Here is a 22,923-nt window from a genome sequence, read left to right on the forward strand (position 1 = left end):
AAATTAAAGTTAGATGAAACAATTACTTAAGTGAAGAACAAATAACTTTGTAATAATTTATTATGCGATTTTATAATTTTTTGTTTATTTGATAAGATTGAATAAACAATTGGGGCTATTTTAATAGTTTTACAACTTATGGGGTTTTTATGTTTATGAGAAAATATACAACACAAAAATTTCATATCGCATGTCCAAACAAACCTTTAATTTCATCTCATGATTCCATATCATGATACCATATCATGATTCCATATCATGATATTATATCGCATGGCCAAACGGACCCTAAATAAGAGGGTTCAGAATATAAATTCATACAAATATAATGATCCATTAGACTATTTCGCCATAAAAAAATTACTTACAACTTCCCGGAGGCTACAAACAACTCTTCCCACGATCGAGGTAAGAAGTAAGTAAGAATAATTATTTCACAAGAATCATCATTTTATAACCATTCATCAACATATTTCTCTCATCCCCACCTACCAAATCATAAAAAAAATAAAATTGTGATCATCTTTTAAACTTTTTTATGGTATATTTATACCAATCCACATGACTTTGACTTCTGATTATTAAGGAAAATGTTCCATGTTACGTTGTTTATTTAGTAGTGGGTGTTATCAGTATGAAGAAGACGAGAAGGACCTTTTTGGGTCTGATGATGAAGATTATGTTAAAACTCTTTCCAACAGCGGTTTTTCAGTTGCCGGTAATTTGATAATTTATTTTTATGAACATTTTGCTGCAATGTTGAAGTGGTTTGATAGATGGGTTTATTTTTTGAAGTAGTTTGAGGGTTAAAGTTTGGAACTTTTCAGGTTTTTGCTTCAGTTGGTCTTATTTGAACACTTTGTTTCTAGGTTTTGAGCTTGGTTTAGGATATTTGGGATTGGGGTTTTGGTTGGTTTGAGAAATGAGTGTAATTTTGAATTGTTTTTTAGGGTTGAGTATTGGGACTTTGCAAGTTTCAACTCTGTTTGATTGATTTGAACACTTTGCTTGTAGGATTCGAGCTGATTTTTGGACATTTAAACTTGCTTTTTGTTTGTGCTGATTGATGGGGTATACTTTAGATGCTTCTAATGGTTTGGTTTTTGGAACTTTGATGATTTTGAATCTGTTAGTTTGATTTCTTCAACTCGGAGAAAATAAACATGGTTTGGAGAAAGTTTGTTCTGTTTTAGTTTTGGATTCCATATGGGTTGGTTGTCGATGCTGAATAACACTTGAATTCTTTCCCTAACCCTTTTCATGAAGAAACAGACAAGGGAGTAAGGAATTATTTTCTTGGAATCTTTAAGCCTCCACGTTTTAATTGAGGAGCAGAAAAGTGAACAAGGGGTATCAGCACATGCTTTTCAATCCATGAATAGCAACTGTTTGGATTCATTTGCATTTTGAATAATTTAGTTTTTGTTAATGAAACTTATTGTTCTTATTGTGAAACAGAATAGATTCCAACGAAATGTATTCGATTGTTGTTATTGTGCTTCTGATTGATATGTGGTACTGAAGTAGCTTGTTAATACTATTATTCTAGTCATAGGTGTCATTGAGTGAGTTTTTTGGATTTGGTGATGTACATTCATTGTATTTAAATTCTTCAATCTCACAGAGAACTCAATCTGCTGTTTAAGAGAATTGGCATAGTGAAAAGCTATTAAAGAGTTGTAGATATTCATGATTCTAAGCAGAAAATGTCTTCTCTTTTTGAAATCCTAAATTATTCAAATTGCCAACATGAGTCATGTTTGCTGTTTTTATGAGAAGATCTAAAGTAGAAATATACAGGAATTTAAATATCGTCTAGATAACCTTGACTTTTTTGCTTCCTGAAAAAGCTACTTAATGTCCTAGTATACTTAATACTCAGGGAGATGTGACTAGATTGATACTCTGTTGTATAAGCTGTTACACTTGAATAATTAGTGATTGGTTTGGAACTGTGTGTTATAAGAAACAGTCTTTTAGCTTAATGAGAAACTTCAAAGGAAAAGCCTATGTTTCCGTACTCATTTCAACTTGTGTCTACGGAAAAAAATTGCTCATACATTATTAACATTAACATTAGTTTCAATTTCCACCATTTAGATTGATATTCCATTAATCTGGTCGCTCGTTGTTTAAACTCTTCTTTCTCATTCTCTTTTGCAGTTTTACCCCCTACACTTAACACTAACCACCAAACCAGAGAAGGCTTTTGGCCAGGGTCACTGGCAATATGATAGTGGAGCTGGCATTCCTCCAAGGCAGAACTATGGTTATGGTCCCAAGTTTTTCAATGGCCATCATGCTGAATGCTTTGTATCTGAATTGAAGTTTGCAAAGAGTGAAGAAACATTAGGAAGAAAATGTATAGATTTTCAAGAGGTACATTCTTTCCTTGGTTTTCTCCTTTTGTTGCCAAACTTTCCCTAGCTAAGTTCATGGACTTCTGCCAAACCGTTTTTAAAGCTACAACTTTAACTTTAAATTACACTTTTGTTGATGTGCTGGGGTTTAATCATTGTTTCAAGTGGGTTCATCCATTCTGTGTAAACTATAATTACATCTGAGTCTCAAATTAGCTGGGGTCAGCTATGTGACTCTTCAATATATATATATATTGATTCTAGCTCATTTTCAGTTGTATTGATTCTTGTAACTTCATTTTAAATTTAGATTGTGACTGCAGTTGCTTTTTGGCCATGTTTATTGAGCAAAATTGCAGTTTGAAATACTTTGCGGTGGGGTGGGCATAAAAATAAGAAAACTAAACCGTATTGTCTGTCGATTTTTGGTGTTAAAGTTCGATACTTTGGCTAACTGAAAAGTCAAACTTTTTAGAAGTAACTAGTTTTCACTTTTCTAAACTGGTGCGACAAATATTTTTCCCTCAAGAAGAAGCTTCAAAGAATTAATCTTGAATCAATGATTAATCATTGAGTGGTATCCTTATTCGTCATAGGTTGTGCTAAATGCCTATAAATCTCCCAAAAGCAGTTTCAAGGGATTAGTGGTTAACTTGTATCCTTATTCTTTGTAGTTGAAGATGCTTGTTCCCGGTAAACATTGCATTTATATGTTATGCTAAAACAGATCTATTATATGAAGGGAAAAAATAATGGTTCCAAGAAGAGTTATGGTTTTGAATTCTTGTTTCTGCCTTTATGTGTAGTTCACGAGAATGAGTCTCTTACTAGTATGCTAGTGTCAAAAATTAGGGGGAGAACTACATAAATTGGACCTACTAGGGAAAGTATTTACCCAAATTGGACAATATATTTATCCTTATTGGACCCACGGTCCAAAGTATTTACCCGAGAGCCCCTTAGTTTACACGGACCAATGCTCCTTTTGTTCTTCTTTTTTGTCTTTTTCATTTAGGGAAAAGAACACTTGTACCCCAAAAAGGAAAACTATTTACAAGCGGCTACCGCCTTACTTTCATACTCCTTCTATTTTTAACTACTAATGCAGGGATCCGATTGTACTTTTGTGCAACTTTCAACAACTTACCACTCGCTTCTTTGTTAATCTTCTCCAACTCCTCTTGTAACTCTTGCAATTTTTCAATGCAGAGAACCAACTGCTTTCCATCATGATCAATGATATTATTATTTTCATCATTCTCGACTAACTTCTCTATCTTCCTCGTATTCTTCTTCTTCCATTTGTCATTCCCCATCTTTATTGACAATTCATCACTTCCACGATTTGTTCTCTGTGAAGTGAATGTAGTTTCAATTAAACTTTGGAAGTAGAAATGCTATGTTCATTTACTACAACTTATTAAGTAAATAAAAGCATATACTATATAATCTCTTTTGATGTACAGTTATGTGAACTCTTACTCCTTCAAATATTAAGAGCTAATAGGTTCATTGACCCACAGATAAATCATCAACCCAATTGTTCTAAATGTAGCAAAGCTATAAACCATCAAATCTAGCATTGAAAATAAAACATATCAATTTGTTAACTTTTTTTTTTTTTTTTGGAAATTAAGAGGTAGTGCTTAAGTGAAAACACTACTAAATTACTGTTTGATGCCATAAGAGCATATACTCTAGTAGTATCAAGGAGAAGGAGGAAGAGACAGTGCTTCCGTTAAAACACTACTAAGTTACTACTTGATACCATTCAAAGTTTGTATATACTCTGATGGTATCAAAGGGGAAGAAAACAATGTTTCGGTGAAAACCCTACTCAGTTACTCCTTGATACCATTAGAGTATATGTATACTTTTATGGCATCTAAGAGGAATAGACAGTACTTTAATGAAAAGACTGCTCAAATATTGCTTATACACCTTAATACCATCAGAGTAAATGTGAAAACACTACTCATTATACGCCTTGATACTATCAGAGTATTATATACTCCTTGACTAGTCCTTCAAGCAACACACTTCTAAGTTATTGCTTGATACCACAACAATATATATAAAAGTACACAAGCAAATCAACAAAACCAAAAATTAAGAAAAGAAATGTTTACTTATTGCATGATACCAATCACAATATATACTACACAGTATACTATTGCTTCACATAATAGTAAATGAGAAATTGATAAAAATTAGAATAAAAATAATAAATGAGAAGTGGATAAAAGTAATCAGTGATAGGATAAAAGTAATAAATTGAAGCACAAAGACAACAAATAATAAACAAAAGTAATAAATTGAAGTACAAAGACAATAAATGATACGACAAGAGTAATAAATTGAAGTACCAAGACAACAAATAAAAGGGAAAACTACACAAATTGGACCCACTAGGGAAAATATTTACCAAATTGGACCCAACTCAATATATTTACCTTGGACCTACGACCCAAAGTATTTACCTGAGAGCTCCTTAGTTTGCACCCGTGCTCCTTTTATTACTTTTGTCCTATCTATCATTTATTGTCTTTGTACTTCAATTTATTACTTTTGTCTTATTATTTATTGTCTTTGTACTTCAATTTATTACTTTTATCTTATCACAAATTACCTTTGTCCCCTTCTCATTTATTATTTTTATTCTTACTTTTATCCTTTTCTCATTTACTATTCCACATATTTGAAGCAATACATATATATATATATATATACTTGTTATGAAAAAATTAAATAATGATATAAGAGAAAAGATAGTTCAAATCATAGATGATGAAGAATATAGAAAAGAATTCCCTATGGAATATATATTATTCGACATAGAAGAAATAGTAGGAAACTATATGGATACATCTGATTATTATTTCTCAGAATAAAAAATGAGTTTAAGAGAAGTCGTTGACTTATTAAATGACTTAAAAGAAAGTCATAAACAAATAGCTTTAAGATTAAAGCTAATAGAAATAGAAATAACATCTTTTAAAGAAAATATACCAGGAAGAATTACAAATATAATAGAAAAAACAGAAAAGTTTGACAAAAAGGTTAGTCAAAAATATATAAATGAACTCTCAGCAAAAAGGTTTGCAGGCAAAAGTTCATATCAAAAAGGAAGTTTAGATGAAAAGCTCATCAATGACTTCTTAGAAAATCAAAATAAAAAAGAAATAGAGCAATCTGGAGAAGAAGTTCTAGAAATAGAGTTGGAAAAAGAAAAAGAAATTTTAAAAACAGAAGAAAAACCTAATAATGAATGAACTAGATGAACTAGTTTACGCAATGGAAGACTTAGATCTTTCAGAACAAAATATAAAAGGTTTAATGAACAAAGGGGAAATAGGAGGACCCCAAGGAAAATTTGACGAAGGTGATGGATCAAAATCCATACAAGAAGAATTCCAACCAGAAGAAAAGGAAAGCAATTTTGCTCAAAAAGCAAAAAAGAATAAAGACTTCATGAAACAATATCATAATAGCAATAAAGCTCATTTCATGCCTAACAGACTCCCAACAAGAGATGTAGGAACAACACAATTCTTAGATTTAAATTGTAAACGAGAACCAGAAATAGACGTAGATCTATGGTCTCAAAATATATTCCTTTATTTTCTACTCGGAAAAGGAATAAATTATACAGATGAAGAAAAATACATCATTATGATAAATACCTTTACAGGAAAAGTAAGCAATTGGCACACAGGATTAACAGATGATGCAAAAGAGATCATCAAAAACAATATCTTAGATGGATTTAAAAAATCCCTCCAAGAAGGAATAAAAAATTTAGTACAATATGTAGCAAATGAATTTTTAGGTGGTGAAGGAAGTACCACGGAAAATAGAGAAAAAATGAGAACAATTGGAAAAATTGCAAATCTGCAAAATGAGTTATATCCAAGAATACACTTGTGAATTTGAAGAATATTACTACAAAGTATTTGATAGCAGCAAAGAAATGCAACCATATTTAGAAAAGTACTATCAGAAATTACCAGGCTTTTGGGCCAAATATTTCAGAGAAGAATATGACAACGAAAACATTAAAGGAGATACTCTTGGACAAAGAAGCAAAGAAATGCAACCATATTTAGAAAAGTACTATCAGAAATTACCAGGCTTTTGGGCCAAATATTTCAGAGAAGAATATGACAACGAAAACATTAAAGGAGATACTCTTGGACAAAGAAGCAAAGAAATGCAACCATATTTAGAAAAGTACTATCAGAAATTACCAGGCTTTTGGGCCAAATATTTCAGAGAAGAATATGACAACGAAAACATTAAAGGAGATACTCTTGGACAAAGAAGCAAAGAAATGCAACCATATTTAGAAAAGTACTATCAGAAATTACCAGGCTTTTGGGCCAAATATTTCAGAGAAGAATATGACAACGAAAACATTAAAGGAGATACTCTTGGACAAAGAAGCAAAGAAATGCAACCATATTTAGAAAAGTACTATCAGAAATTACCAGGCTTTTGGGCCAAATATTTCAGAGAAGAATATGACAACGAAAACATTAAAGGAGATACTCTTGGACAAAGAAGCAAAGTAATAGCAACCGTATTAGAAAAGTACTATCAGAAATTACCAGGCTTTTGGGCCAAATATTTCAGAGAAGAATATGACAACGAAAACATTAAAGGAGATACTCTTGGACAAAGAATATCTTTCCTAAAAAATAGACTTGGTCAACTATGTATGACACATAACATACAAAGAAAAGCCAAAAGAATAAATACACAAATTTATTGTCTAGATACTAATGCAGCAACCCAATGGGGATGTAGTAATGACAAACCCTACAAAAGAAGAAAAAAGATTAAGAAAAGCTTAATCAAAAGAAAAAACGTTTCTAAACAAAATTATATACCTAAAAGAAGGTATTATAAAAGGAAAAACAATTTCAAGCAAACAAAACCAACAGAAAAATGTAAATGTTACAACTGTGGTGAAGGACATAAAAGTTACGAATGTAACAAGAAAAGAGTAAAAATCTCAAAAATATATACGATAGATATTGATTCTGATTTAGAATCAGTAAAAATCAATAGAAAGTGAGGACTTCTTTGAAGAATTATATGAAGAATATTCAACTAGTTCAGAAGAATCCGAATAAATGAATTTGGAAATTGAAAAAGAAGAAAATTCAGTTCAAATTTTAGAAACTGAAGAAGATCAGAGGGGATACGCCCTAAAAGCAACATTTGATGGAGAAATATTTAGAAAAATCCAAGGATTAAAATTAAATCTTAAAACAGAAGATAATTTATTAGATAGAATGCAAAGAATGTTTGCAAGAAACAAATTTTTCTATCATGAATATCAGGAAATAGAAAAGGTTATAGAAATTACTCAAACAACAGGAAAACATAAATTAAACCTGTTAACTAAACCAATGATCGATCAGATCCTTAGAAAAATTCCTGAAAAGAAAAGGAAAAAAATGAACTATGCCCATTTAGGTGGCATTCAGATATTGGTCAAATCAACTTTTAAAGAAGGAGTCAATTGTCCTATAGTCATTAATCTCTCAGACGAAAGATTTATGAATGCAAGAGAAGGAAATCTTGGTATAGTCGAGGGAAACCTAGCCTACACCAAACTCTTATTTACATACTACCCAAGGTATTGTATTTCACTAAAAGATGCTGATTTTAATGATGCATTAAGTTTACATTTCCAAATCAAACGAAAAGATCTATTTAAGACAGGTAACCATATAATGAGTATTTTATTATCAAGCGTTATATACGATTACGAACTCTAATTATGGAAAGGTTTACAAAAATAAAGAAATGATCGAAATTGATCAAGAATGCACAGGAATAGCAAGAATTGTTGAAGCAGAAATTCAACAAGCTCAAATTCCAGAGGAATATGAAATTCAGTTTGGAAAGACACGAGAAATAGGTAGCTCTAGCAGCAATCCTAGACTATCACTAGACTATGGAAGAAATTCCATCAGAAAAAGTATATCTAATAGGTATCCTAGAAAGATTCTAGAAATTTCTAATATTACTAGAATTGCAGGAAGAATCTTTAATGGAATAGAATGGAAGCATCAAGAAATATTAATACAAACAGGAGCAACAACTAACCATGTAAAAGGAATCCTAATAGATGGATTGCCAAACAACGAAGGAACTCAGTATACCTATAAAACTTTTGAAGGTAACAATTTTAGTTGTAAAAATATGGTAAATTTACCTATACAACTAGATACAATAAGAATAACAGTTCCATGTTATATTACAAATCACGAAAGTGATCAAAATCTCATCCTAGGAAATTTATTCCTAAATAGTCTAGAAGACTATAGTATAGGGAAAAATGGGATAGAAATGATTTACAAAAATGAAACTTGTTTTATACCAAAGATGTAAATGCCTAAAGAAACATCTTTCAAAGTATTTGTTTTCATAGAAATCACATTCTATGATACTAGAATAACAACCTGTTGTCAGATAGACAATGGATCTGAAGCTAGCTTAGCAAAATCTTTTTTAATTAAAGATTGGGATACAAATAAAAATAACATATCAATGATTGGATTACTGGTAATAAAGAAAGACCATCACAGTCTAAAGAAAAAGTAGAAATAATTTTAGGATAAAAAATTGTTTCTATAAATAAATTATTTGCCTATGATAAATTAGAAACAGATTTATTATTAGGAAATGATTTTTTACAACAATTTCAGGATTATCATCAAACCTTATATATGATAAGCCTTAAAACTCCTTGCGGACATTTTATCAAAGTCCCAAGAAAACAAAATCCTTATAGTATTATAATGGATAACGAAAATTATAAAAAGAGATACTTAGAAAACCTAAGAAAAATTTCTTGTAAATGTCTTAATCTTGAAAAAATTAAAGAAAATTTACAAAAATCATATGGTGAAAATCCCTTAGAAAAATGGGAACAAAATCATGATAGGGCAACTTTAACACTAAAAGACCCTAGCATTATTATTAGAGTTAAACCCATGCTCTATAACGAAGACAATAAAATTGAATTTAAAATTCAAATTAAAGAATTACTCAATATAAAGCTAATTAGAACGAGTAAAAGCTCCCATAGTAGCCCAGCATTTATGGTAAGAAACCATGCTGAAATAAAAAAAGGAAAAGCTTGAATGGTGATAAACTACAAAGAGCTCAATAAAAATTGCATATTTGATGGATATTTTATCCCAAATAAAAATAATCTAATTAACCTAGTAAAAGGAAAAACTTATTTTTCAAAATTCGACTGTAAAAGTGGATTTTGGCAAATAAAATTGGCAGAAGACTCCATTCCATTAACCGCTTTTAGCACCCCCTAATGGACACTACGAATGGATGGTCATGCCCTTTGGGTTAAAACATGGCCCACAAATATTCCAAAGAAAAATGGATAAAATATTTTCTGAAAAAGAATTTCTAATCGTCTATATTGATGATATGCTAATATGTTCTAAAACTTATGAAGAACATTTAAGGCATCTGAAAGAATTCTCAGAAATTTGTTTAAAAAATGGGATTATTCTAAGCCCAAAAGAAGGCAGAAATAAATAGAAATGAAATTGAATTCTTAGGAATGATTATTTCAAAAAATGGAATTGAACTCCAAACACACATCTCAAAAAAGATTGTTGAATTTCCAGATAAATTAACAACAAAGCAGGAAATACAAAAAAATTTAGGATGTCTTAATTATGCAGGAGAATTTATTCCAGATTTAGCAAAAAATGGAATATACTGCAAAAATTAATGAGAAAATCCAACAGACTAGGATGGATAGAAGAACACACTCAGTGTATTAAACAATTAAAAGAAGAATGTGCTAAATTACCAAACCTTAGACTACTAGAAGATAGTGACAACTTGGTATTACAAACTGACGCATCAGATTATCATTGGGGAGCATTATTGCAAACCGATTTAAATGAAATCTGCAGGTACACAAGTAGTACTTTCAATGAAGCAGAAACAAGATATTCAACGAATGAAAAAGAATTGTTAGCCATTGTTAGGGGAATTAGAAAATTTTCTACTTTCCTTTTACCAAAGCAATTTGTTATTAGAACTGACAATACATAGGTGTCGGGATTAATATTTAACAAGCTTCCTTCTGAACCCCAGTACAGAAGATTGCATAGATGGCAGGGGTTGCTATCCTTTTATTCATTTAAAATTGAATATATTAAAGGCAGTGACAACTTTCTTGCAGATTTTATCTCCAGAAACGTCCAATATGGACAATCGGACGCAAATCCTGTTGAACAAGATATATGAAAAAATGCAAACCATAGAGGAATCCATAGATGATAAAAGCAAAAAGCTATTCAAAATTCGTGATGAATTAGCAAGCTTGTCAGAACAAGCAAGGATGATGCAATATGGGATACAACAACTCAATACTGAACAAGCTGAAAACATGAGTGAATTTTTACTCTTGTATGAACATTTGGACACTTGTCAAAAAAGGATTCAAATCCTAAAGGGAATGATACTCCCAACAAAGTGGCAGGAGATGTCCCACTAGCACATAGTGCCCAAAACATCTCAACGGTAAGCACGGATATGCCGACTCTCAAGTCGAAAGACGAAGGAAAAACCCCCGCAATGGTTGATGCTTCTACTTCGAAAGAAGGAAAAAACACAACCTCAACAATAGCTGAAAAAATCATCTCTGGGAAACCAGAAAGTAGTAGTAGTACTAACAAAATTCCATCAGGAGCAAAAGTTTTTTCTTCTTTTCAGGTTGGCAAACAACACCCAAAGGAAGAAGAATATCTTGCCTTTACAAGATATATTTACAATCTCCCAGAAGAAAGCGGAGAAACATTCGGTGTCTTAGGAACAACAAGTTTGTTTCCAAGAATATCAATATTTCCTAATGGATCACCGGGCTTTACAACTCAATTATTTGAATTCGGATATTTAGATCGGGTGTATGCAAAATCAGGTCTACAAGAATTATCCCAATTACCAACTCAGCTGTTTAATTCAGTTAAAAACTATGCACAAGGAGATGGTGTTAATTGCAGATTCTTCAGCATTTCTATGGAAAACAAAGATTTGCAGGAATATTATCCAACCATCAACTACATTTCGGTGGAAAAGATAAAATATTTTAACGTTAAAGCCACAGGAGTGGACAAAAAACTTCCACATCTTAATAAAAAATTGATTCAAACCAGGCAAGCGTTAGGAATAAAGGCATTATACTTCATTCTCGAACGTTTCTTCAATGAAGACTTTAAAGTCTTAGATCAAAGCCATGATTGAGTTTTACTAACTAAAGGGAAATCCAAATAAAAAATATTGAAGGACCGAATCCTTGACATAGAGCTTCATCGACTAAAAGCTACTGAGGAGACATGGAAACTAGCATGTAAAATGCTAGATCATAACCATTCAGCAACTGAATAATGTAGATGTCAAAAAGAGACAAAGCAGAAGACGTAAGCACTTACGTCATGAAGAAAGTGACAAAATCAGAATCTTTCTTTTCTCTAAAGTCAGAAAAGAAAGGTCACGTCTTGTTGGCCATTTACAAAAGAAGACAAAGATCATCTTATCAGAAAAGAATCTTCATGCTATCACCTTAGCCTGTTGGCAATTAGTGAAAGACTAGAAGATAAATATGTAAAAGTTTAGGGAAGTCCCTAAAAATATTTATTTTGTAATAAGTCCCTCCTTCCATCTATAAAAGGAGAGGAACTTCAGACTTCAGACTTCAGAGGTAGACTACATTTTCTTAAGAAACACCCCCCTAAGAAAAAATGTTAGGTATCTCTCAGTGTGAGTAGTAACATCTCCCGCCAGGGAAAAGTATTCCTATATATGTTTGAATAAATGTAAAATATAGAGTTTGTATTGTGAAAATAGTATTATGAAGTGAGGAAGAAAGAGATGTAGAAATAGAAACTGCTAAAAGTTTGGTTTTTATACCTCTCTTCTCTAAGTTTTAGAATAGTTTTAAAGTGAAGGTTGCGATCTTCAGCTTAAGGGAAGAATAGTAAGGAAGTAGCCGTGGGACTGAGGTCAAAAGGCAAAAATACTGTTCATAGCCTGAAAGGAGAACTACCGAGGTAGTGATGCGAACTATTCACTAAATACAAGGAGAAAGGTATATACGCAAAACTTTATACTTCATAAGTATTATTTTCACAAAGCAAATTACATATTTATAATATTTATACATAAACAAGGATAGTTAGTACCTACAGGGAATAAAAAATTTATTGACTACGCAGAATGTTACATCATGTCATGCAACTGCATATACAGGATTTAAATTATCCCATGCATAAGCATATAGAATAAAAAGGATGAAAAACATTCAATATCACTTACATATGGTAAGAAGAAGAGTGTGGAGACACCGTATCGCTTTATATCATTTTGATAAAGCAATTCTCGAAATGGAAAAAGCATATTTGCATACTAGTTTAAGATCAACTAGACTCATAATAGCAATACATGAGATCAAATGCATAGAATTCAAAAACTTTTTGAATATAAAAATGCTAAAGCAATTCTAAAAAATTATGTTGTATACACAAGATAAATTTCCGCAAAATTTCACCCTGTTCCTTGAACAGCACCGACCAAAGTTTAGGGACTTCCCTAAACTTTTACATATTTATCTTCTAGTCCTTCACTAATTGCCGACATGCTAAGGTGATAGCATGAAGATTCTTTTCTGATAAGATGATCTTTGTCTTCTTTTGTAAATGGCCGACAAGACGTGACCTTTCTTTTCTGACTTTAGAGAAAAGAAAGATTCCGATTTTGTCACTTTCTTCATGACGTAAGTGCTTACGTCTTCTGCTTTGTCTCTTTTTGACATCTACATTATTCAGTTGCTGAATGATTATGATCTAGCATTTTACATGCTAGTTTCCATGTCTCCTCAGTAGCTTCTAGTCGATGAAGCTCTATGTCAAGGATTCGGTCCTTCAATATTTTTGATTTGGATTTCCCTTTAGTTAGTAAAACCCAATCATGGCTTTGATCTAAGACTTTAAAGTCTTCATTGAAGACACGTTCGAGAATGAAGTATAATGCCTTTATTCCTAACGCTCGCCTGGTTTGAATCAATTTTTTATTAAGATGTGGAAGTTTTTTATCCACTCCTTTGGCTTTAACGTTAAAATCTTTTATCATTTCCACCGAAATGTAGTTGATGGTTGGATAATATTCCTGCAAATCTTTACTTTCCATAGAAATGCTGAAGAATCTGTAATAAACACCATCTCCTTGTGCATAGTTTTTAACTGAATTAAACAGCTGAGTTGGTAATTGAGATAATTCTTGTAGACCTGGTTTTGCATACACCTGATCTAAATATCCGAATTCAAATAATTGAGTTGTAAAGCCTGGTGATCCATTAGGGAATATTGATATTCTTGGAAACATACTTGTTGTTCCTAAGACACCAAATGTTTCTCCGCTTTCTTCTGGGAGGTTGTAAATATATCTTGTGAAGGCAAGATATTCTTCTTCCTTACGGTGCTGTTTGCCAACCTGAAAAGAAGAAAAAACTTTTTGCTCCTGATGGAATTTTGTTAGTACTACTACTACTTTCTGGTTTCCTAGAGATGATTTTTTCAGCAATTGCTGAGGTTGTGTTTTTTCCTTCTTTCGAAGTAGAAGCATCAACCATTGCGCGATTTTTTTCTTCGTCTTTCGACTTGGGAGTCGGCATATCCGTGCTTACCGTTGAGATGTTTTGGGCACTATGTGCTAGTGGGACATCTCCTGCCACTTTGTTGGGAGTATCATTCCCTTTTGGGATTTGAATTCCTTTTTGGACAAGTGTCCAAATGTTCACACAAAAGTAAAAATTCATTCATGTTTTCAGCTTGTTCAGTATTGAGTTGTTGTATCCCATACTGTGTCATCCTTGTTTGTTCTAACAAGCTTTCTAATTCATCACTCTTATGACATCAAACGGCTATTTGGTAGTGTTTTTACTGAAGCATTGCCTCTTAATTTCCAAAACAATGAAATAAGTTAACAATCAATAAGTTTTATTTTAATGCTAGATTTGATGGCTTAGAGCTTTGCTACATTTAAAACAATTAGGTTGATGAATTTATTTGTGGGTCATTGAACCGATTAGCTCTTAATATTTGAAGGAGTAAGAGTCCATTAATGGTAGATCAAAGAGAAATATAAAATATATGCTTTTATTTTCTTAATAAGTTACCGTAAATGAATAAAACATCATTCTACTTTCAATATATAATTGAAACTGCATTCACTTCACAAAGAATAAATTGTGGGAGTGATAAATTGTCAATAAAGATGGGGAATGACAAACGGAAGAAGAAGAAGAGGAAAATAGAGAAATTAGTCAAGGATGATGTAAACAACAACTTACTGATCATGATGGAAAGCAGCTGATTTTTTGAGTTGAAAAATTGCAATAGTTAGGAGTTGGAGAAGATTAACAAAGAGACGAGTGGTGAGTTGTTGAAAGTTGCACAAAAATACAATCGGATCCCCCCGTTAGTAGTTAAAAATAGGGGGAGTATGAAAGTAAGGGGGTAGCCGCTTGTAAATAGTTTCATTTTTTGGGGTACAAGTGTTCTTTCCCCAAAATTAGGCATCCAAATATAGGTCATTTAACCTTTTGCTATATTTCATTGGATTTTAGTGAATTACATACTGCTATACTTGGATGCCTAATTTTGGGGAACAACACTTGTACCCATAAAGGGAAATTATTTACAAGCGGTTACCTCATTACTTTCATATCCCCTGTTTTTAACTACTAACGGGGGGATCCGATTGTACTTTTGTGCAACTTTCAACAACTCACCACTCGCCTCTTTGTTCCAACTCCTAACTCTTGCAATTTTTCAACGCACAGAACCATTTGTTTTCATCATGATCAATGATGTTGTTGTTTCCATCATTCTCGACTAATTTCTCTATCTTCTTCTGTTTGTCATTATCCATCTCTTCATCACTCTCACGATTTGTGAAGTGAATGCAGTTTCAATTATACTTTGGAAGTAGAATGATGCTTTGTTCATTTTACGACAACTTATTAAGTAATCTTCCCCTTTGATCTACAGTTATATGAACTCTTAGTCCTTCAAGTATTAAAAGCTAATCAGCCCATTGACCTACAGATAAATTCATCAATCCAATTGTTTTAAATGTAGCAAAGTCCCCCAAGGCCTAGCTCGAGTGGCAAAATGTGGAGAATTTGTGGCTTAAGGTCGCAAGTTCAAGCCCCACACAATGCAAAACGAAGCCCGGTATTTAAGTGGAGAAGGGTAGAGGGGCGGGCCCATCATCCACAGAGTTTAGAAGGCTGTGACTGGTCCAAATGGCGGGTCACAAACGGATTTCTACGTTATCAAAAAAAAAAAGTGTCGCAAAGCTCTAAGCCATCAAATCTAGCATTGAAGATAAAACTTATCGATTGTTAACTTATTTTAATATTTTTGGAAATTAAGAGATAATGCTTCGGTGAAATTGAAATAATTTAGTAGTGTTTTCACTGAAGCACTACCTCTTAATTTCCAAAAAAATTGAAATAAGTTAACAATCAATAAGTTTTATTTTCAATGCTAGATTTGATGGCTTAGAGCTTTGCTACATTTAAAACAATCGGGTTGATGAATTTATATGTGGGTCAGTGGACCGATTAACTCTTAATATTTGGAGGAGTAAAAGTTCATATAACTGTAGATCAAAGGGAAATATATTATAGTATATGATTTATTTTCTTAATAAGTTACCATAAATGAACAAAACATCATTCTACTTGCATTCACTTCACAGAGAACAAATTATGGGAGTGATGAATTGGGGAATGACAAACGGAAGAGGAAGATAGAGAAATTAGTCAAGGATGATGGAAACAACAACATCATTGATCATGATGGAAAGCATATGGTTTTGTACGTTGAAAAATTGCAAGAGTTAAGAGTTAGAGAAGCTTAACAAAGAGGCGAGTGGTTAGTTGTTGAAAGTTGCACAAAAGTACAATCGGATCCCCTTGTTAGTAGTTAATAACAGGGGGTATGAAAGTAAGGGGGTAGCCGCTTGTAAATAGTTTCCCTTTTTGGAGTACAAGTGCTCTTTCCCCAAAATTAGGTATCCAAGTATAGGCCATTTAACTTTTTGCTATAATTCGTTGGATCTTAGTGATATTATAAGTTTAGCCCATTTTAGTTTTGTATCGTATTAAGGATACAAAACAAAATGGTAATGTTGAACAAGTTTGCACATGACTCTTGAATGCTGACGAAGAACATTTTGTTTTCTTGTTTCTTTTAATGTTGGTTTACCAGTCAATTTGCTCTCATCAATGCCATGATTATTGTGATGAAGATTGAAATAATGAAAGCACAATTCTAGAATAGTTGGTTCTCCTCTTTTTCTTCAACTTACATGGATTTTGGTTCTCCATTTCTCTGGCTCCGATCAATAATTATTTGTGGATATTGCACGTGTCATACGGTATTTCAATCAATAATGTTTGATTCTGCAGCTAATTTTTTTTAATGATTCCGGAAATTCTGTAATATACATCACTTTCACTCCAAGGAATTTTTTTTATGAAGGGGTGAGGGGGGTAGCAATATCTCTATTCCATTGGTCTTACAGACTCAATTTTGTATGTGGACATGTTTATTTTGAGTTTTCCAACATGATGGGTTTAGGCTCTTGATAATCTTAGCAGATATTTTTAGGATAAGTTGTTAACCTATTCAATAGAATGTCTATGATTTCTCAAATAAGATGCCCTTATATAAGACTTTTATGTTTATCTGATTGATACCAACTTTATACAAAATATTCAGCCTTTCTCAAATTCAAATAAGGATCTAAATGTCGAAGAAAATGAGAGGTAGACAACTAGGATTGTATAAGACTAGTATGTTAGCCTTTTCCCTTTATTAATTGGTGAAATGGAGAGGTGTAGGATAGTTTAAAACTGTACTTTCATTTTTTAGTTTAACAAGTTGAGTTAGCAGTGAAGAGATGGATGTATTAAACTCTTCTTTATTGTGTATTTCATTCTTTATTTCTTCTTTCTGCTGCTAAATCAGATTTTAGGAGCAAAAGTCATGATACTTGAGGCCTTATCCAGTAACAACTGACTGATTATCGTAATCTCTCTGGGACACCATATGAAACACTTGCAGCCCTAAACCTCTTTAGGGTGATATGCATCCATTCTTTTATCCCTTTTATGTAAGTTAACCTACTTTAATAATCAAGTTAATTTGCTATTTCAGTTTTACCGTTGCGTGGTTTCTTTTGTTGAGTTGCATTTTACTCTATGATATTTTGATGTCAGTCATGTAAATTTTCTGTGTGAGTGTGTTAACATGGCTGGAAGTTTGATGCGACAACTCTTTTCCTTTTCATATTTGAATTTAATTTAGTTAGAGAAGAACAAAAATAGAAAGAGCTTTTCTATCGCATCCAATCCTGAATGTTCGTATGCATTTTAAGAAAAAAAGTCTTGTCGTCTAATTTTTCTCACTTTGCTAACAGTTGGCAGTATAACTTAGTTATAGTTTGATCAATGACTTGTAGGTTCATAAACAGATATGTTACCTCTGTTATCAGTTCTTTGTCTGACAACTTATTAAGTTTTTATTTTTAACAGACCTAATTGCTCTCAAAGTGTATATCTGATTGACAAGCGTCAATCTTTTATAATTGGTTAATATGTCATAGACATGATCGAGAAAGGGGTGTTCCGTGCACTAAAGCTGGGCTATGCGTGGGATCCGAGGAAGGGCTGGACAACAGGGTCTAATCCAAAAAATTCATGTTGAACATGGAGCTGCTATAGTGATGCTCAAGGCCAACTGTGGTGAATTAAATTACTTTTAGGATGTAAACTTACAAATTATATTTAAACAATTTTCTACTAACATGATATATCAGGTATCTTTTGCAGGTATTGAAGTGTTCACTTGAGCAAGTCAAGATACAAGTTGTCAAGTTTCTTATAATTTTTCTACTGTTAGGTAAATAATTTATATCTTTTGCTGAGGATGTTAGATTTCTTGAAGGATTGTGTAAACAATACAATGACCTACTAAAAGTTTTTTCTTTCCTACTCAAGGTTAATTTCCACTAATAATTGATGTTGAAACATAATTTAGGGACAATTATGTTACTACCGTTAAACAATTGTCGCAAAAAACTTTACTTGTTGCAGTGAGTAGGTGTTATAAAAATTGTGCATTAGTTAGAGCTTGCAGCTTGGCTGAGGCTGATTGAAACAAAAGAAACAGAAAAAGATTACCAAACCATGGGTTTGCAATAGTTTTGATCATGCCATTCTGAATTTTTCCCATATAAAGTGTCAATCTATCTCTATATGTTTTGTTCTTTCATGGATTTTGGGTTTGTAGCTTTACTGTCAATGTTCACTTGAACTGGTAGAACTGACTTGAGCTCCAATTTCCTTAAGTATCCCAGAATTCATGTTAGCTTAACTACAGTAGACGATGCTAAGCTTCTGTATTCAGTTTCAACTGAACTTCTAGATGCTATACTTTGCTTTTTTTATTTCCAAGAGATTACAGAGTCACCTAGTTTGATTAAAAAGCCTATCACAATTTTTCTGGAGTTTGGACATGCTGTCTTGTTCTTTGGTGCTGCTTGATATGAGTATTCCCCGCTGTTCATTTTGAAGGCTTGATGTAGTGCTGTCTTGGTTTCTTTAATTAGTTGTAAGTTACTACCAGTGATAAGCATGCCATCCACATATACTAGGATGACTATCAGATCATTTCCAACTTTCGTCGAGACTAAAAAGTGATCATCTTGGCTTTGTTTGAACCCAGATTGCTTCCAATAACTTTGTATTCCATTGTCTTGGGGCATGTTTTAGGCCATACAAGGATTTTTAAGAAGCTTGCATACTGGTCTTGTGTCCCTTAGCTCTTAAAACCTTATAGAAGATCCATGTAGACCTCATCACGAAGATCTACTTAAAGGAAAACATTGTATACATTTTGGGTTGATCACTTGATACCATTTTGATTACCTCTGGTAATCAATGCCCTCTTGTTGATTGTATCCCTTTGCTACTAATCTAGCCTTGAACCTTTTAATTCCACCTGCGTCTCTATATTTTATCCTAAAGTCCCATTTGCAGCCAATGCCAGTAGGCCTCTTTCCTTCGGGTAGAGGAACTATTTTCCGAGTGTTGTTACTTTCTAGAGCAGCTATTTTACCTTCATTGCATCCACCTACCTAGGATCTGAGACACCTTCACTATAAGATGATGGTTCTACCTTGGTTGAACTAGCAGCAGCGAAAGCTCGATAAGCAGAAGAGAGAATGATCATAGTGAATGTAATTTGCAATGATGGAAGGTCTATTGTGACACCCCAACTTAAGATAAAGAAATCTCACATCGGCAGAACACATGAGAGATGTTGGGTATATAAGTAAGCAGACTGTGCGGGCCTAGGTCCAAAACGAACAATATCACTAGTGAGCTGGGTCGTTACATCCATGCTCATACAACATTTCATATTGCGACTTAATTGTTAAGCACAGATCATGTTAATTAAGTAAGTTGCAGCTAGAACATAGTTAACAAAAGCTTAAAACACTTTTGACCTTCCAAAAACTTGTTCTAACAGACTATAAGTCGTAAAGAGATCTCTAAAGGAAGGAAGGAATTAACAAACTTATATGATTGTATATATTTCTGTTACACCCCAAATTCAAATCACACTAGAGAAATATATCAGTTCAAACAAACATAGAAGAAAGGCACAAACCTAAGAAGTGATCATCATATGATCAGTTCCATGGCTCTACTTTATTATTACAGAATTAAGCTTGTATAATAACACACTTAAATTACTGTGGAAATTAGTAATTTAGCAATTGCAAGGGTCACAAGTGCAGTTTGATCCACATTTGCATCCATTTCCTCCTTCTGCTTTCTCCTCAACCATTCCATAGCTACAACATTACATTACATTACATTACAAGTAAGTAATCTTTTAAATTTCATTTCCCAATTTAATAACTATATAGTATATGTTTAAAAAAAGGGAAAAAATATACGTACTTGTTGATGGGTGCAACACCTTGAACGATGGTAAAGGTAGCAGACTTCTCCATGTCTGGGTACATTCCACATCTACAATAATATATATCGAAAAATGTTTAGTGGTTATTTTCATTGATTTTTTGGTGGAATAGGTGAGGAAAGAAAAAATAGTAATGCTTTCATACAGAAAAATTAAGACGTGAGAATTTGTTTTTCACAATGCATTTTTCTAGATTGTTTGATATAAATTGAGTAGAAAAATTATGTTCTGTAGCTCCAATTTACTACTAATTTGTGGTGGGAAAAACTTTGTTTCTAGTATAAGGCCTACTCTTTTCTGGTGCATATGGGTAGGAAAAAAAATATTGAAAATACCCCTAAATTTTGCACAAATTATTAGTTTCATCTTCGAATTATTGACAATCTTAAAAATATCTCTTAACTTGACTAAACGAACTTAAACACACCCTTGATCTTGCAACATGAGTGAAATACACCCCTTAATTCTTGTAAGTTAAAGGGGGTGTTTTCAATACTTCTCTCGGTTTTTATTAAGAACTCCATGCTCTTACAAGAGTTTGAGACTACTTGCTATGTCAATGTGGCAAATTGGGAGTGTATCAAAGTTTAGTTAGTCAAGTAGAGGAGTGATTTTAAGGCTGTAATAGTTCAAGACGAAACTAATAATTTGCGCCAAATTTAAGAGTATTTTCAATACTTCTCTCCCTAAACCTATAAATTCATATAAAAGGGATTAAGCAAGTGGTAAACATTTTTCATTAAGATTGTGGATACGAGTAACCAAATAGATTAATATGTAATTGGTAAGTAGGAAATCAAATGAAAGTTACCCTCCACAGCCACTGCCGCACTTGCAGCCAGATCCACAGCCACAGCTTCCTCCACAGCAAGACATGTTCACTTAATTTGTTTTTGGAAATGAGAGATTAAATTTGTTGTAAAAGAAAGTGTAATTACTAAAGCAAGTTCTTGTTGTAGTTGTGATGAAAAATGAAACATAGTGAGGGGTTTTTATAGGAGAAAAAAGAATAAATTTGGTGATATATGTGTGCCTAACACGTTGACAATTAAGTGAAAATTTGTATTTAATAGTACTTTATTATGTTAGAAATATCTATAATTTTTTATTTAGAGGAGAAAGGCATGGAGCTTGCTGCCACAAAGAGTAGAATTGATCAGCCACCCCCACAATGTTTGACATTCGTGTGGTGGGTTCGAAAAATCTCGTATATTTGGGGCTAATTATATTTTATTCCTAAAGTTTTTCCAATCGCAAAAAATCTGAATTTTTCATCGCTCTTGGATACACTCCTTAGTTGTTGATACATTACTTAATGTGATGGATGTATTCAAGAGGAGATGATGTATCTAAAAAGGGATAGAGATTTATTTGAGAGAGGATTTTTTTGTAAAAAAAATAAATGATAGGAAATTTTAGAGATTATGATATTTTAAGTTGTGTATTTATGTAAGTTTTCCCAAATTATATACTCTACTACTTAAAAAATAAAGTACGTTAATTACTTTGAGAAACTATGAAATTCGCTATGATATTTGTCGACAGATTCTAACTTATCTGTTGTTAAAACACTGTAAACTAATTAAATTATCTTATAATTCATAGCTAATTCAAAATTAAATGAAATTAGCATGAGATTTTTCAATTCTAAACAATGACACTTGGGTTGGGCATCAATATAGGACTTATAGACTTTTAAGTACATATTAAATAACATTATCCAATTAGTATCGAATTGTTGGTGACATGACTTTAATTTCTTACCTATATAATTTGATTCCACTTGCTTTTAATAAACGTAGGCCTTTTGTTTTGTTCCATTAAATAATTTCTAAAAGCATCAACAAGACCATATTCATTTTCCTGTCTCAATCAATCTAACTAGAAAGGCATATATTTGGAGTTTTTAGATTCTTGAAAAACTTAGCAACATAACAACCAAAGAAAATTGTTCTTTGTTAAATTCTCAGTATCAACCAACTTATTTGATAGTATTAGGACCTTGTCAAAGAGTTCTAAGATTTTAACTATTACAAAAACTTGCACTAGCTAGTAGGTAGGGGCACAAGACCCATAAAATGAGCATGACATTTTATTATTTTGGTATAATGGAAAAGACAAAAGGTTTATAGGTTTATAATGCAACGTCTTCTCTTAGATCTGTTAGGAGAAGAAATTTCATGTTGTTGAGTACATTCTCACGTTACCAAATTTTTATTGGTTTGATTTGTCTTTCACTCTTTCTCCATTTATGTTTGATAGAGCTAGTTTTAGTAGGAGTAACATTTAATAAATATTTGCAATTTTCAACAAATGATCGCAAGAGAATAATGTTATATGTCTTTATTTTAATAAGCTTGACGTTAAGTAAACCATCTGTTTGCTACATGGATACTTTTACCACAGAAATTTTTAGTATGTCTCGCATAGCTAACGGTAGTTGTGTCAGACTC

General features: G+C 32.4%; 2 protein-coding genes across 9 annotated transcripts; one reads left to right on the forward strand and one right to left on the reverse strand.

Annotated features, from left to right (window-relative positions):
- The first annotated feature begins 373 nt into the window (after window positions 1–373).
- LOC102594315 (uncharacterized) lies at window positions 374–20,159 on the forward strand. Of its 7 annotated transcripts, none has more exons than XR_368770.2 (5): window positions 439–718; window positions 2,164–2,379; window positions 17,447–17,591; window positions 18,013–18,222; window positions 18,297–20,159. XR_368770.2 is itself a non-coding variant. In XM_006365366.2 (3 exons), exons 1-3 carry the CDS (start codon window positions 635–637, stop codon window positions 18,016–18,018), a joined length of 306 nt encoding a protein of 101 aa, XP_006365428.1. In that variant the 5' UTR covers window positions 439–634; the 3' UTR covers window positions 18,019–20,159. The 7 variants fall into 7 exon arrangements, 1 of the variants encoding a protein (XP_006365428.1); XR_368771.2 differs by having other exon boundaries at window positions 18,310–20,159; XR_001472132.1 differs by lacking the exon at window positions 439–718 and adding an exon at window positions 374–408 and having other exon boundaries at window positions 18,013–20,159.
- LOC102577927 (metallothionein-like protein type 2 A) lies at window positions 20,051–21,450 on the reverse strand. 2 transcript variants are annotated; one of them, XM_015304439.1, is made up of 3 exons: window positions 21,282–21,450; window positions 20,452–20,520; window positions 20,051–20,339 (listed from the first exon to the last, which is right to left on the reverse strand). In XM_015304439.1, the coding sequence occupies exons 1-3, from the start codon at window positions 21,344–21,346 to the stop codon at window positions 20,255–20,257; spliced, it is 219 nt and encodes a 72-aa protein (XP_015159925.1). In that variant the 5' UTR covers window positions 21,347–21,450; the 3' UTR covers window positions 20,051–20,254. The 2 variants fall into 2 exon arrangements, with proteins under 2 accessions (XP_015159925.1, XP_015159924.1); XM_015304438.1 differs by having other exon boundaries at window positions 20,449–20,520; window positions 21,282–21,448.
- Between the last annotated feature and the right edge of the window lie 1,473 nt (window positions 21,451–22,923).

Source organism: Solanum tuberosum, unplaced genomic scaffold (genome assembly GCF_000226075.1).
Source record: "Solanum tuberosum cultivar DM 1-3 516 R44 unplaced genomic scaffold, SolTub_3.0 scf00551, whole genome shotgun sequence".
NCBI lineage: Eukaryota > Viridiplantae > Streptophyta > Magnoliopsida > Solanales > Solanaceae > Solanum > Solanum tuberosum.